This window comes from Lampris incognitus, chromosome 2, assembly GCF_029633865.1.
Source record: "Lampris incognitus isolate fLamInc1 chromosome 2, fLamInc1.hap2, whole genome shotgun sequence".
Lineage (NCBI taxonomy): Eukaryota > Metazoa > Chordata > Actinopteri > Lampriformes > Lampridae > Lampris > Lampris incognitus.
The window spans coordinates 40,081,115-40,094,587 of record NC_079212.1 but is presented as its reverse complement, the minus strand read 5'-3'; the positions used below and the strand labels follow the sequence as shown (position 1 = coordinate 40,094,587).

The following is a 13,473-nucleotide window of genomic DNA, read 5'->3' as shown; positions in this document are numbered from 1 at the left end:
GCGAGTCTCCCTTGTGTGCGCGTGCAGGCTGTCCTCCTCCCAGGTCTCCATGGTGATGGTGGTCGCCAGCTGGACACTGCTTGGCATCCCCCTCATCACATTTCTTTTTATATATCTTATAAATCCATATAATTTTGTTATCCTGTTTCAGTGTTATATCCTTCTCTCACTCAGATGTGTGATTGTCTTTTCTTGTCTCTTCACCCGCGTATGTGAATGGTGTGATGAGTCTCCCCTGTATGGTCTGTCCTGCTGTCAGGTCTACATGGTGATGGTGGTCGTGTGGCTCAAGGTCCTAGGCTGTTAGGGTGGCGTCTGGCCATGGCTTGACATCCTCCGCATCGTATTCTTCATCTATTTTATAAGTCCATTATAATTTCGTGATCCTCCTTCAATGTTGTATTCTGTAAATTGTGTAAACACAATTTATCCATTGCACGTCTGCCCGTTTTGGGAGAGAGAGAGCCCTCATCTGTTGCTCTCCCTGAGGTTTTTTTCCTATTTTTTCCTCCCTTTTAAAGGGTTTTTAGGGAGTTGTCCCTTATCTGATGTGAGGGTCTAAGCCGGACAAGATGATGCTATAAAGCCCACTGGGGCAAATGTGTAATTTTTGATAATGGGCTATACAAAGATAATTGACTTAATTTGACTCCTACATACATTTCCAATTTATTGACCTGCTATGTGCCCTCTCCACCATCAACACCTGCAGATGGAGCCCTGCGGGTTATTCCCGGGTCTGGGTTTGTTACAAAGGGTGATGGGGCTTTTGCTGTTAGGGTAGGGGTGGGCAATCTTATCCAGAAAGGGCCAGCGTGGGTGAAGGCTTTTGTTCCATCCAAGCAGTTACACACCTGATCCCACTAATCAACCAGTAGCGTCTTTGCTGAGGAACTGGATTAGGAGACACAGGTGGTTAATTGCTTGGTTGGACCAAAAACCTTCACCCACACTGGCCCTTTCTGGGTAAGCTTGCCCACCCCCGTGTTAGAGCCTCAACGCTATGGAACACTCTTCCTGCTGAACTAAGACAAACCAAGTCTCTAGCTTCTTTTAAATCTCATCTTAAAACTTTTCTTTTTGTCAACGCTTTTACAAATGTTTGATATTCATTTTTATTTATTCATACTGTTTTTATTTTTACAATTACTTTTTCGGTCTTGCGCTTATTTTTGCCTTGTCTGGTTTTATTTCTTTGTAAAGCACTTTGTCATGTTGTTTTAAAAAAAAGTGCTTTATAAATAAAGTTATTATCCCTCCACCTCTCTGCCCCTCAGTCTGTGCAATGGATTTCTGTCACTTTAATGAACATGGGAGCTTGTTTTTCCTTTTATTACAAAATACAAGCGCTGGGTTTTAGATTTTCATTCTTTTTGAGTTAAAAAAAACAGAGCAGTGACAGACATTAAAAGGAAAGACAAAAGTTGAAATAATAGTAATGGTATAAAATGCAAAGAAAATACAAGAGCTAGCTTTTAGATGTTCTCTTTTTGAGCATATACAATATGTGAGAAATGATACATATTAAAAGCAAAGGCAAAACTAACAATATTAGGTATGTATAGTTTCTGCAAACAGCATCTTGTGTTTGACTTCCCTCTTGTCCATCAGGACATCTGTTGAATAAGCAAAATATAACAAGACTTAAGTAACTCTTTAACAATGACTCCACGAGAAAAACGACACATTAAGCATAAGAAATGTGATGTTCATAAAAAGACACTTGAAGCTTTTAGCCAACAGAGATTTAATCTTAACTTTTTACAGTTAATAAAATCCATCTATTATCCAAGCCGCTCATCCGAATTCAGGTCCCAGGACGCTGGAGCCTATCCCAGCAGTCATTGGGCAGCAGGCGGGGAGACACCCTGGTCAGGCCGCCAGTCCATCACAGGGCCAACATACACACACACACACATTCACACCTAGGGACAATTTAGTACGGCCGATTCACCTGACCTACATGTCTTTGGACTATGGGAGGAAACCGGAGCACCCGGTGGGAAGTCATGCAGACACGGGCAAAACATACAAACTCCACACAGATGACGACCCAGGACGACCCCCAAGGTTGGACCACCAAAATAATAACTTGCTGACAATGGAAAACATTTATTTGTACTCGGGTGCATCAGAAGGCATGTTTTGCTAAGATCTATGGGTGTGATGCAGATGCAGGTGAACTTAGTACAAAAGACACGTTCTTTCAGTCTAACTTATGTCCGAATCAAAGACCCTCACAAAACAAAATCTTTCCTGTTTCTATATTTTGCGCAGTGGTTTTAAATGTATTTGAAGTGACTGAAATATGTGTTTGCACACTATGAAAAAAGAAAATATCTAACCTACTTTGTCCAAGCAGTGCAGTTCATACCATGCTGTGAAAAATGGCCCGGCTCACAGTCTTCACAAACTGTGTCAGTTTTCTTGGTTCCTATGACAGAGGAACGACAGGAGACTGACATTCATTGCACAAGAACCCACACATCCACAACGTTTAAATAACATTAACATCATTCATCAGACTTTTATGTCAATCACTTATAGCGTCATTGTGAAAACGGTGTAATTCTGACTTATTTTACCAGGTGTTTTGGTCCTCTGGCCAGGTGAACAGCGAGTATGCTTCACTGCAATGGTACACTCTGATTGAGACGTGTCATGTGTGCAGTAGTATCCGTCTAAAACACCACAGACCGTGTTGCTCGTTGAATTACACTCATGTTGGGTAAACAGACCCTGACCTACAGATCAGGCACAGGTTAACAATGTCTAAACATCAGCATTTATCATTCAAGTAACTAAACGCTGATGGTTTAATGGGAAATTAATTGGTGTTCAGCAAAGTTCAATCAATGTAAAAAAGTAAGGCCTTTTTTATTACCTGCATCACAGGTTTTACAGGTGTGGCGCATTGACAGACCATTTGCTGTGTTCATGAAGGTACCCACTCCACAAGGCGTACACCTTGTGCCTGACTCCTCAGTGCAGTGTCCTCTGACAACAGAGCCTGTTTGCAACATCACACTACACTTAACACAGTGTAATTATCAGTTATATACCAAATTAATTAATTAATTAAATCTCCATCTATGAATTTAAGGAAAACCTCTATACATTTTATTTGTCATTTTCCATTTCTATTCAAGGGGGGGGCAATTCTTGTCAGCAGTGACAAGCAGAAAATATAAAGATTTAAATTGAGGCAGCATAAGAGGGGCTATAGATTTCTTTGGAGGGGGGCATTGTTCAGATTATTTGGAATATATTCTTAATAATAAAAAGAGCAGGATAAGCGGTTCACATAATGGATGGATGGAGCTTATGTGGTTGTGCAGTCGAGAGAACAACAAGACTAAATGTGTCAAATTCATGTAAATGAGCATTTTGGATGTAGCAGAATAGGAAATCTGATTCAAGTCGTTTTTGAGCTCCTTTGTTACTGTACTGTAGTTACATTAAATGCAGACAGCCCTGTGGAAAAACGCAACTTTTGGAAACAAGCTCAGGTCACTGAAAGCTGATCTTATCAAGCCTGACTGTCATGTGACTTGGGGCCCCACCCCTCATGGCACTATATCCTGGGTTCGAATTACGTGGGAGCCAATGGGAGCTGAGCTCCCATGAAGGCGGCATTAGCTCCCTTGAAAGCTGTAAAACTCTAGATCTGTGGGAGTCTCTAACAAAATATTTTAAAAAACATTATTTGATCACAAATAACATCTTTCAATGTTATTAGGACTCTTTATGTTAGTGAAATAAATTGTTTTAAATAAATACGTTTTCGTAAAGAATTACGCATCATTATTCGTCCGTGAATAGGACATTTGGCTGCACTTCACCACCGAGACACCGTGGGGCGCTGTAGGGTAGCCTAAAGCAACCTTGGTTTTGGGAGACTCGTTATGCTTGAAACGTTGACAAGGGCGCCAAGGTGCGGAGATGGAAAGTTATTAATGTTGTCTTAATATTGTCTTAGCTAGTCACATCAGGTGATGTGCAATATTTTTCACCATGCCTCCTCCTCGGCCACCAAAAAGACAGCTCACTGCAAGCCTGCTGGACTTAATGCAAAATGCAATATTGGCACTGGCCGCTGTGCCATGCATTCCATTTACGTGTGTGAGTCAGTGTTAGTGATCTCGACTCTCGAAGTAAGCAACTAATTGCCCTTGATTTTAACATGGCAACTGTTTTTTGTTTTGTTTTGGGTAAAATATTGTTATATATTTTATATATAATAGGCCTATATAATGTGGGGTACTTGGGATTTAGTAGCCCCCCATCTATTTTTTATTTTATATACTTACCTTCATTGACCACTCACTAATAGTAAAGAGGAGAATTGTCTGCTGTGTTGTTGTGATAGCCGGTTCTCGCCACAGGAGGGCACTGCAGGTTAATTGCTTCTAGCCTGTGTGACGTAGTGCTGGCTCTCGCCGTGCACTCTGGGACATAGAGTCGTCAGATGAGTGTGGCCGTTCGTATAGTGAGCCATGCTTTGAAAACGTGTCCTCTGTAATGTCTATTTGACAGGTAAGCAGACTAGTTAGACATATGGAATTAGGATGGTGATTAAATATGATGTGTAGGTGGGATATGGATGCCTATTAGAAATACCCACGAAGGGACTTTCATATTTGTTTTGATAACGTCATATCACTGGCTAACGTTAGCTAGGTTGCTAGCGAGTTGCTAACGTTGGCGTAGCCATAGCTCCCGCGGTCTGAACCCATTGTTCTGTAGCTTGGCTTTGACATTGTCTGTAGGTGTGATTAGTCTGTCCCTTTGCTATGTTTGGTGTCTCCACACTGTGTAAATATGAAGGTAGGCCTATGTGTGTTGCTATTTTGATCCCCCCATGTTCCGTGGCGTTATATACTGTTTAGCTTTGCTCGCGGTAGGCTAGACTAATGTGAATTTATGGAAGAATATATTTGGTGCTCTTATTGTGTATAAATTGCAGATGAGTGTGGCCGTTCGTATAGTGAGCCATGCTTTGAAAACGTGTCCTCTGTAATGTCTATTTGACAGATGGAGTAAAACAACAAAAACACCAGCCCTTGTAAGTGTCATTCTTATCAAGTGTGCTACAAATATTGGTGCCGAAACCCGGGATCAGCGCCATTGCCACCATTGTCAGGAGAAGAAGTGGGGAGCGGAGTGAGAACACGTGACCAACAATGGAACTGGAGCTTGAGCAACTGCAAGACAGGCTGAGTGAGACCCTCCTGCAGTTAGGGCTGGACCAGTTAAAAGAGGTGTGTGTTATTGCTAAAGTCCCCACTGAAAACCAGACAAAGAGGCATGCGCTGATCAGACTTATTAGTGAAACTGTGGATGAAGCAATTGAGAAGGAGGATGAAGAGGTAGCACGTCAGTTTCTGTCCAGACTAGTGGACCTCTCTAGTGAAATGAAACAGAGAGGGGCGGAGTCACATACTGGTGCAGGTGCAGACAGTACTAACAAGGATGCTGCTGAATTGGCAAGCTTACATGAACAATATCAGGCCTTACAGTCCAGCTTTACTGCATCCACAAAAGCGCTTGAGGAAGAGATATCACGCCTCAGTGAGAAACTAAGTCTTAAAGAACCCAGTAGACCTAGTCAACCTTCAAACCCAATCCCGTCAGTAATCCAACCCCCTGAAGTGACCATACGCAGAGACTTTAAGATAAATGGCCAAATAGGAGAACGGGGGCAGATAGACAAGTTGTCTTATATAAATCTTACGCATCAGATTGATATGGGGGTGAGAAAAGGCCACAGCGAGTTGGAGATAATAGAGGCTGTAATCCGAGCCATCAGCCCTGGGCTGACTCTCCGTGACTTGTTAGAGATCAAAACCGAACTCACCCTCCCTCAGCTGAGGACCATTCTGAACGGCCATTTCAAAGAGGATAGCTCTGTGGACCTATATCACCGACTAATCAACATCACACAGGACAGTCAGGAGTCACCACAGAACTTCCTGTTCCGAGCCATAGCATGTAAAGAGAGACTCTTAGCAGCAGCGAGAGAGCCTGGCTCTGATGAACAATACAGCCCTGAACTGATACAGAAGAAGTTCCTAAGAGCTGTGGGAACTGGGCTAGTGAGTGACCAGGTAAAATATCAGCTCAAGAGCTATCTCGATGATCAAGCAACTACTGATGATGTTCTCATTGTTAAGATGATAGAGGCCGCAAGTTTCGAGTCAGAGAGACAGCGGAAATTCAAGAAGAGCTCCCACAGTAAGGAAACCAGAGTGCGGGAAGTGCGAGCTGAGGCACATCAGTATCGAGGAGCGGAAGCTGCAGTGGTCGGGGGTCAGGAGTCGTCGCCATCAACATCCGCGAGTGTGAAAGCCCTTAAGACACAGGCAGGGAACCAAAAGGAGTCTGCGTTCTACGAGATAATCCAACAGCTGAAAGGAGAAATGGAACAGATGAGAAAAGCCATGAACCACTCCTCTGGCCAAAGACCTTCTCGTCAGCAGCAGCCTGTGAGGAAGCGCGGATGCAAAGCCTGTCAAGACAGTGAAAGGGGCGACCAGTGCAACCACTGTTTCAAATGCGGACAGAGTGGCCATCTTTCAAGAGGGTGTAGAGCTCAGAGGCCTGAAAAATCGGAGCAGGTAGACACGTCTAGCTGTACTGTCACCAGCAAGCTCATCGACAACAGTATTCAGCTACTAGAAGCCAGAGTGTCTGCCCGACAGCGAGACGAGGCAGGGCGGGAACAGCAAGCACCCACAGTGAGTCATATCTCCTCAAAACGCCAGTCACAGCTGCTGAACCTAATTGGAAAGAAATACATGATAAACTGTTACATTGATGGTGTAGCCACACAGGCATTGTGGGATACCGGGTCGCAGGTCTGCCTAATCAGTGAAGAATGGAGGAGAAAACATCTCCCACACACCAAGGTGAGAAGCACAGAAGAGATCCTTGGCCCTGGCACCCTGACTGGTAAAGCAGCAAACCAGACAACCATTCCTTTCTCTGGATGGGTGGAAGTGACTGTCCAGTTAGCACCGAATAGCACCACTCAGACTCCACCAATGGAACTCACTGTGCCAATACTAGTAACCACACACCAGGGCACCGCAGAAGAACCGATCATCGGTTACAATGTAATTGAACACCTGTTAGAGTCTGGAGCTGGACAGCCATCAAGTGTAATCACAAAGGCACTAAGCATTGCGTTCGCGGTTGACTACAAGAAGGCTGAAGTCCTCGTGAAGCTGATAAACAGCCAAGATGATATGGAAGGTGAGGGAATGGTTAAAGTGGGCCGAGAAAGCATGACTATTCCGGCGGGCCAGACAAAGATTGTTAAGTGTGGTGTTAGAGCAGGGCCCCTCCAAGCAGACCAGAACGTCCTCTTTGAGCCTAATGTGAACCCAAAGTGGCCAGAGGGCCTGAAGGTGGATGAAAACATTGTATGTTTACAGAAGGGAACCTGGTCACGCATCGCTGTCCCAGTGACTAACGTCACAGCTCATGACATCACACTGCCGCCACGGACTCCCCTGGGGCAGACCCAAAGAACTAGAGCCATCTACCCTGCCGCCGTGAAGCCGTTGGATGTGGATGGGACTAGTACAGTGAACCCAGTCATCCCAGGGACCTCCACAACAGGTACAGAACGAAGACCTGTGATTAGAGACACAACAAAGCTGAAAGGGCCAGGTGATGCCAAGACGGAACACCAGGAGGAAGATCTATGGGACCCGCCTGTCCCTCTGAACCACCTGACACCTGAACAACAACTGCAGGTGAGAGAGCTACTGCGGGAGGAGAGTAGTGTGTTCGCACGCGATGACCATGATGTGGGGACTATTCCATCACTCCAGCTCAAGATCCGCCTGAGTGACACCACACCGGTGAAGCGGACATACACATCAGTCCCAAAGCCTCTTCATAAAGAAGTGAAGGAATACCTCGAGGATTTACTGAACAGAGGCTGGATAACTAAGTCAAAATCACCCTACTCAAGCCCAATCGTGTGTGTGCGGAAAAAGGATGGGAGCCTCCGCCTCTGCTGTGACTACCGTGAGTTGAACAAGAGGTCCATCCCAGACCGCCATCCAATACCACGCATCCAGGATATGCTCGACAGCCTGAAGGGGAGTGCCTGGTTTTCTGTCTTGGATCAGGGGAAGGCATATCACCAGGGGTTTCTTGAGGAGTCCAGCCGTCCACTGACTGCATTCATCACCCCGTGGGGATTATATGAATGGGTGAGAATTCCCTTCGGACTGTCCTCAGCACCAGCAGAGTTCCAGAGGTCCATGGAGGAATGTTTGATTGGGCTGAGGGACAACATTTGTCAGCCGTATTTAGATGACAACCTGGTCCACTCAACCACATTCGACGAACACCTCCAGCACCTGAGAAGAGTACTGCACCGCTACAGAAGCCATGGAATCAAGCTGACGGCAAGAAAATGTGAACTCTTCAAAAACCAAGTAAGGTTCCTGGGAAGGCTTGTGACCAAGGATGGATACACAATGGACCCCGCTGATGTGGCCCCGGTCCAGGCACTGAAGGAGAGAGAACCTACGACCATCGGAGAGCTCAGGAAGATGCTGGGATTCATCTCGTATTACCGGCCCTACATACCTAACTTCTCCCGAATCGCAAGGCCTCTCTATGACCTCCTCACCCCAGAGAAGACAGCAGCGGGGAAGCTCAAACAAAAGAGAAAGGACAAGGGGAGGAAGGGCTCCCGAGACCATCTGCCCTCCTCTCACCCAGTTAAGTGGACAGCTGAACACCAACAGGTCCTCTGTCAGTTGATTGAATTCCTCATCCAGCCACCAGTGTTGGGCTACCCAGACTTTGAACAGCCCTTTATCCTTCACTGCGACGCGTCACGAGAGGGCCTCGGGGCAGTATTGTATCAAAGACAGTCACAGGGTGGGCTGGCAGTCATCGCGTACGGGTCTAGGACACTGACAACTCCTGAGAAGAACTACCATCTCCACTCAGGGAAGTTGGAGTTCCTCGCGATGAAATGGGCCATATGTGAGAGATTTAGAGATTACCTCTACCACGCTCCATCATTCACTGTCTACACAGACAATAATCCCCTCACCTATGTGCTCACGACAGCCAAACTGAATGCGACCACCCACAGGTGGGTAGCAGAGTTAGCCGATTTCCAGTTCTCTATCAAGTACCGGCCTGGACGAGCCAATGGGGACGCAGATGGCCTCTCACGCATGCCGATGGAGCAGTACATGCAGACCTGTTCACAAGAAGTACACCCCGAGGTCATGAACAGTGTGACCCAGGCGCTGTCAGTACAGCTGGAGAGAGCTGAGCCTTGGATGTGTCCGGTAACCATAGCCACAGCACTAGCCGAGTTTGAGAAGGAACATACATCACCTGTGGCAGAGATACCCAGTCAGACGGTGAGAGACGCCCAGAGGGAGGATGCTGTCATTGGAGAGGTGCTGAAGTACATAACCTCCAATCAGTGGCCTCGGGGAAAAACACAGTGTGCGAGCAGGGGTGCTGCGACACTCATGAGAGAGAAGCATCGGCTGTGCCTTGATGATGATGGCATCCTGCGCCGGAAAACAGCTACCCGAACTCAGCTAGTCCTGCCGAAAAAGTTCCATGAGCTGGTATATAAAGAACTGCACAGAGACCTGGGCCATCTAGGCGTGGAGAGGGTGTTGCACCTGTTGAGGGACCGTTTCTATTGGCCTCACATGCAGAAAGATGTGGAACATTACATCACACAGGTGTGTAGCTGCCTGAAGACCAAGCGCCCCAACAAACCAACCAGAGCCCCTCTCACCAACATCGTGACCACACACCCATTTGAGATGGTCTCTATTGACTTCTTACACTTAGAGAAGTGTAAGGGAGGGTACGAGTATATACTGGTGGTTATGGACCACTTTACCCGTTTTGTTCAAGCCTATGCATGCAGAAACAAAGCTGCCAAGACCGCCGCAGAGAAGGTATTCGGGGACTTTGTGCTGAGATTTGGTTTCCCGGCGACGCTGCACCATGACCAAGGGAAGGAGTTTGACAATAAGCTCTTCGCCAAGCTGCAGGAGTACAGTGGAGTCAGGGGTTCTCACACAACACCGTATCACCCGCAAGGAAATGGTCAGGTCGAGCGTTTCAACAGAACGGTTCTGGCGATGCTGAGAAACCTGCCAGCGGTTGCGAAAACGGATTGGAAAGCGTCACTCCCAAAGGTGATACATGCATACAACTGCACCCGAAATGAAGCGACCGGATTTGCACCTTACTATCTGTTGTTCGGCAGAAATCCAAGACTTCCCATTGACCTGATGTTTGGCCTTAGAGCAAAGGACCAGGCACTATCCCCTCAAGAATATGCAGAGAAGTGGAAGGCCCGCATGAATGACGCCTATCGCCTAGCATCAGAGACAGCACGGAAGGAGGGGGCCAGAAACAAAACACTATACGACAAAAAGGCCCACGGGACAGAGCTGTATGCCGGATGCAGAGTTCTCATCCGCAACCTGAACGAGAAAGGAGGACCGGGGAAATTAAGACCATTCTGGGAGGACCAGGTGCATGTAGTAACACAGAGGAAGCACGCCGACAGCCCTGTGTATGAGCTGAAGCCGGAGAATGGAAAAGGACGAACCAGAATCATGCATAGGAACCTTCTTCTGCCATGCGACTTCCTGCCGGTGGAACCAAGAGAAGAGGACTTACCTGTGAAACCTAGACGGGAGAGAAAGAAGACAGACAGACAAATGCAGTGGAACCAGGAACAGGACAGTGACTCAGATGATGAGGATAACTGGAGATGCATCGTGGGACGACCAACAGTCAGAGCCAGTGAGCGGATCCAGAGTCAGCTGAGCCCAGATGCCTTGGAGTTCTATCCGGAGGAAAGAGACGGTCAAGATGAAGAGGATTTTGCGGAGCAGCCTGCAACAATAGAGGACAATGGGACAGTGTCAGAGAATGGCGAGACATCTGGAGCTGAAGAAGAGGATGAGCCCGATGACGACAAGAGCCTGGAAGATGCCTTGCAGCCTCCACCAGAAGATGCCTTGCAGCCTCCTCCAGGGGAAGCTGTGCAGCCTGCCAGAGAAAAAGCATATCCTTTGAGAAATAGAAAACCTACACCAGTGTTTACTTATCACAGACTAGGGCAGCCTAGTGTGTCTGGTAGATAAGCAAATCAGACAACTCAGTATAAATAAATAAATGAAAAAAAAAAAACAAAAAAAACAAAAAAAAAACTTTTGACATGTTACAATTGTTATAGCTATGTGATTTTAGTTGTCCTGTGATCACCAGACACAGAGTTACTGTAGCATTGGGGTTTTAGAACACACCTGTTACCACCAGGGATATTACTATTACAAAGTTATTTGCTTTTAGTCAGATACTATAGCTCCCCGGCCTCAAGACGGACGAAGCAGTGGATTCAAGTGCACATTATTTACTGCAAACATATACCATTAATAGGAGATGTGTGTTATATGTTATGACTGATTACAGTACAGTATCCAGATTGACTCCTGCTTAGTAATAACCTATCTTTTCAATGAAAAGTTATGCAATGTGGACTGGTAGATTTGTTATGTCGGGACGCCATTATCTTTTTGAGGGGAGAGTGTGGGGTACTTGGGATTTAGTAGCCCCCCATCTATTTTTTATTTTATATACTTACCTTCATTGACCACTCACTAATAGTAAAGAGGAGAATTGTCTGCTGTGTTGTTGTGATAGCCGGTTCTCGCCACAGGAGGGCACTGCAGGTTAATTGCTTCTAGCCTGTGTGACGTAGTGCTGGCTCTCGCCGTGCACTCTGGGACATAGAGTCGTCAGATGAGTGTGGCCGTTCGTATAGTGAGCCATGCTTTGAAAACGTGTCCTCTGTAATGTCTATTTGACAGGTAAGCAGACTAGTTAGACATATGGAATTAGGATGGTGATTAAATATGATGTGTAGGTGGGATATGGATGCCTATTAGAAATACCCACGAAGGGACTTTCATATTTGTTTTGATAACGTCATATCACTGGCTAACGTTAGCTAGGTTGCTAGCGAGTTGCTAACGTTGGCGTAGCCATAGCTCCCGCGGTCTGAACCCATTGTTCTGTAGCTTGGCTTTGACATTGTCTGTAGGTGTGATTAGTCTGTCCCTTTGCTATGTTTGGTGTCTCCACACTGTGTAAATATGAAGGTAGGCCTATGTGTGTTGCTATTTTGATCCCCCCATGTTCCGTGGCGTTATATACTGTTTAGCTTTGCTCGCGGTAGGCTAGACTAATGTGAATTTATGGAAGAATATATTTGGTGCTCTTATTGTGTATAAATTGCAGATGAGTGTGGCCGTTCGTATAGTGAGCCATGCTTTGAAAACGTGTCCTCTGTAATGTCTATTTGACAGATGGAGTAAAACAACAAAAACACCAGCCCTTGTAAGTGTCATTCTTATCAAGTGTGCTACAATAACATTGTTTTGTGTTAGGTCAAATATACCAAAGTTTGGTAAAAAAAAATACTCAACGTCCTCCACTACAGTTTAGTAGTAGGCCTAGTAGCTGGTTCTAGGGCATTAGGCTAAACATTCGATTTCCTTGACACGGTGCTCGTGACAGTGCTTATCCAGTCATACACTATAATAAAAAAAAAGTCCCGTCGCTGTGTGGGCATGACTTGAGCGCATGCGTATGTTGTTGTTTTTTTTTTTTGCCCTGTTTTGGAGACCCCCGACGAAGCTGAGTTTATAATTCGAACCCTGACTATATCATTTAAATGAACTAACACTGGTCTGAGGCACCACTAGCGGAAGCAGCTGAACGTGATAGTAGCAGCAGCTATTGCCAGGAGGGCCTCGGGTCCGCCCTTAAATAACTAGTGATATGTGCAGGCAAGCCAATAAAAGTGTCACCATACTTTTTATAGTGTTTAACGCGATTTCAAGACATTTTTGGTTACGTTTAGCCAACTACGAAACACTTTCACTTGCTTCGGCTAGAAATCCAACATTTTAACCGGTGTCCGTTTCTCCCACGTACCTTCTTTACACATGGGGCAGCACAGCCCGTCGTTTGTCTCGTATTCTTCAGGTCTACAGGCTGCTGCGATTACAGCAAACGCAGACCAGTGTCCTGCAACTGACCCAGCACGCATAACGTTAGACTGGCCTGCAGCGAAACAGACCACCGCCCCACGACCGAGTATAACACAAAGTGATACTCACTCGTGTGGCGTGTGCTTATATGTTGTGTATCGGTAAGCGTAACGCACACAACGTATAAGCACACACAGCACATAAATCGTGCCAGTAGCAGTTACACTTACCGATCAGTACACGTACTAACGTAACAGAGGGAAACGACGTTTTTTTTTTGGAGATGAGGAAACACTTCTTCAGCGCCCGACGTCAGAAGGGGGGGGGGACCCAAGTATTGTTATTCCATAACGTGTAGGATCTGCTTACAGGAGTAATCAAAGTTTAGTTATCCTAATCA

The 13,473-nt window shown here is 46.0% G+C and overlaps 1 protein-coding gene across 1 annotated transcript; it reads right to left on the bottom strand.

Moving 5' to 3' along the window:
- Positions 1–1,082: 1,082 nt before the first annotated feature.
- LOC130129994 (tumor necrosis factor receptor superfamily member 14-like) lies at positions 1,083–13,132 on the bottom strand. Its single transcript, XM_056299718.1, has 5 exons — positions 13,018–13,132; positions 2,885–3,010; positions 2,586–2,744; positions 2,350–2,434; positions 1,083–1,616 (listed from the first exon to the last, which is right to left on the bottom strand). The coding sequence occupies exons 1-5, from the start codon at positions 13,130–13,132 to the stop codon at positions 1,469–1,471; spliced, it is 633 nt and encodes a 210-aa protein (XP_056155693.1). The 3' UTR covers positions 1,083–1,468.
- Positions 13,133–13,473: the final 341 nt, after the last annotated feature.

What these genes read in the sequence shown, in the direction of transcription:
- LOC130129994 (XM_056299718.1), bottom strand. Translation starts at nt 13,132, where the DNA reads ATGCGTGCTGGGTCAGTTGCAGGACACTGGTCTGCGTTTGCTGTAATC. An exon ending in CTGCCCCATGTGTAAAGAAG is followed by an intron (nt 3,011 to 13,017) that starts GTACGTGGGAGA and finishes TGTTGCAAACAG; the next exon opens with GCTCTGTTGTCAGAGGACAC. An exon ending in CCAGAGGACCAAAACACCTG is followed by an intron (nt 2,435 to 2,585) that starts GTAAAATAAGTC and finishes CCTCTGTCATAG; the next exon opens with GAACCAAGAAAACTGACACA.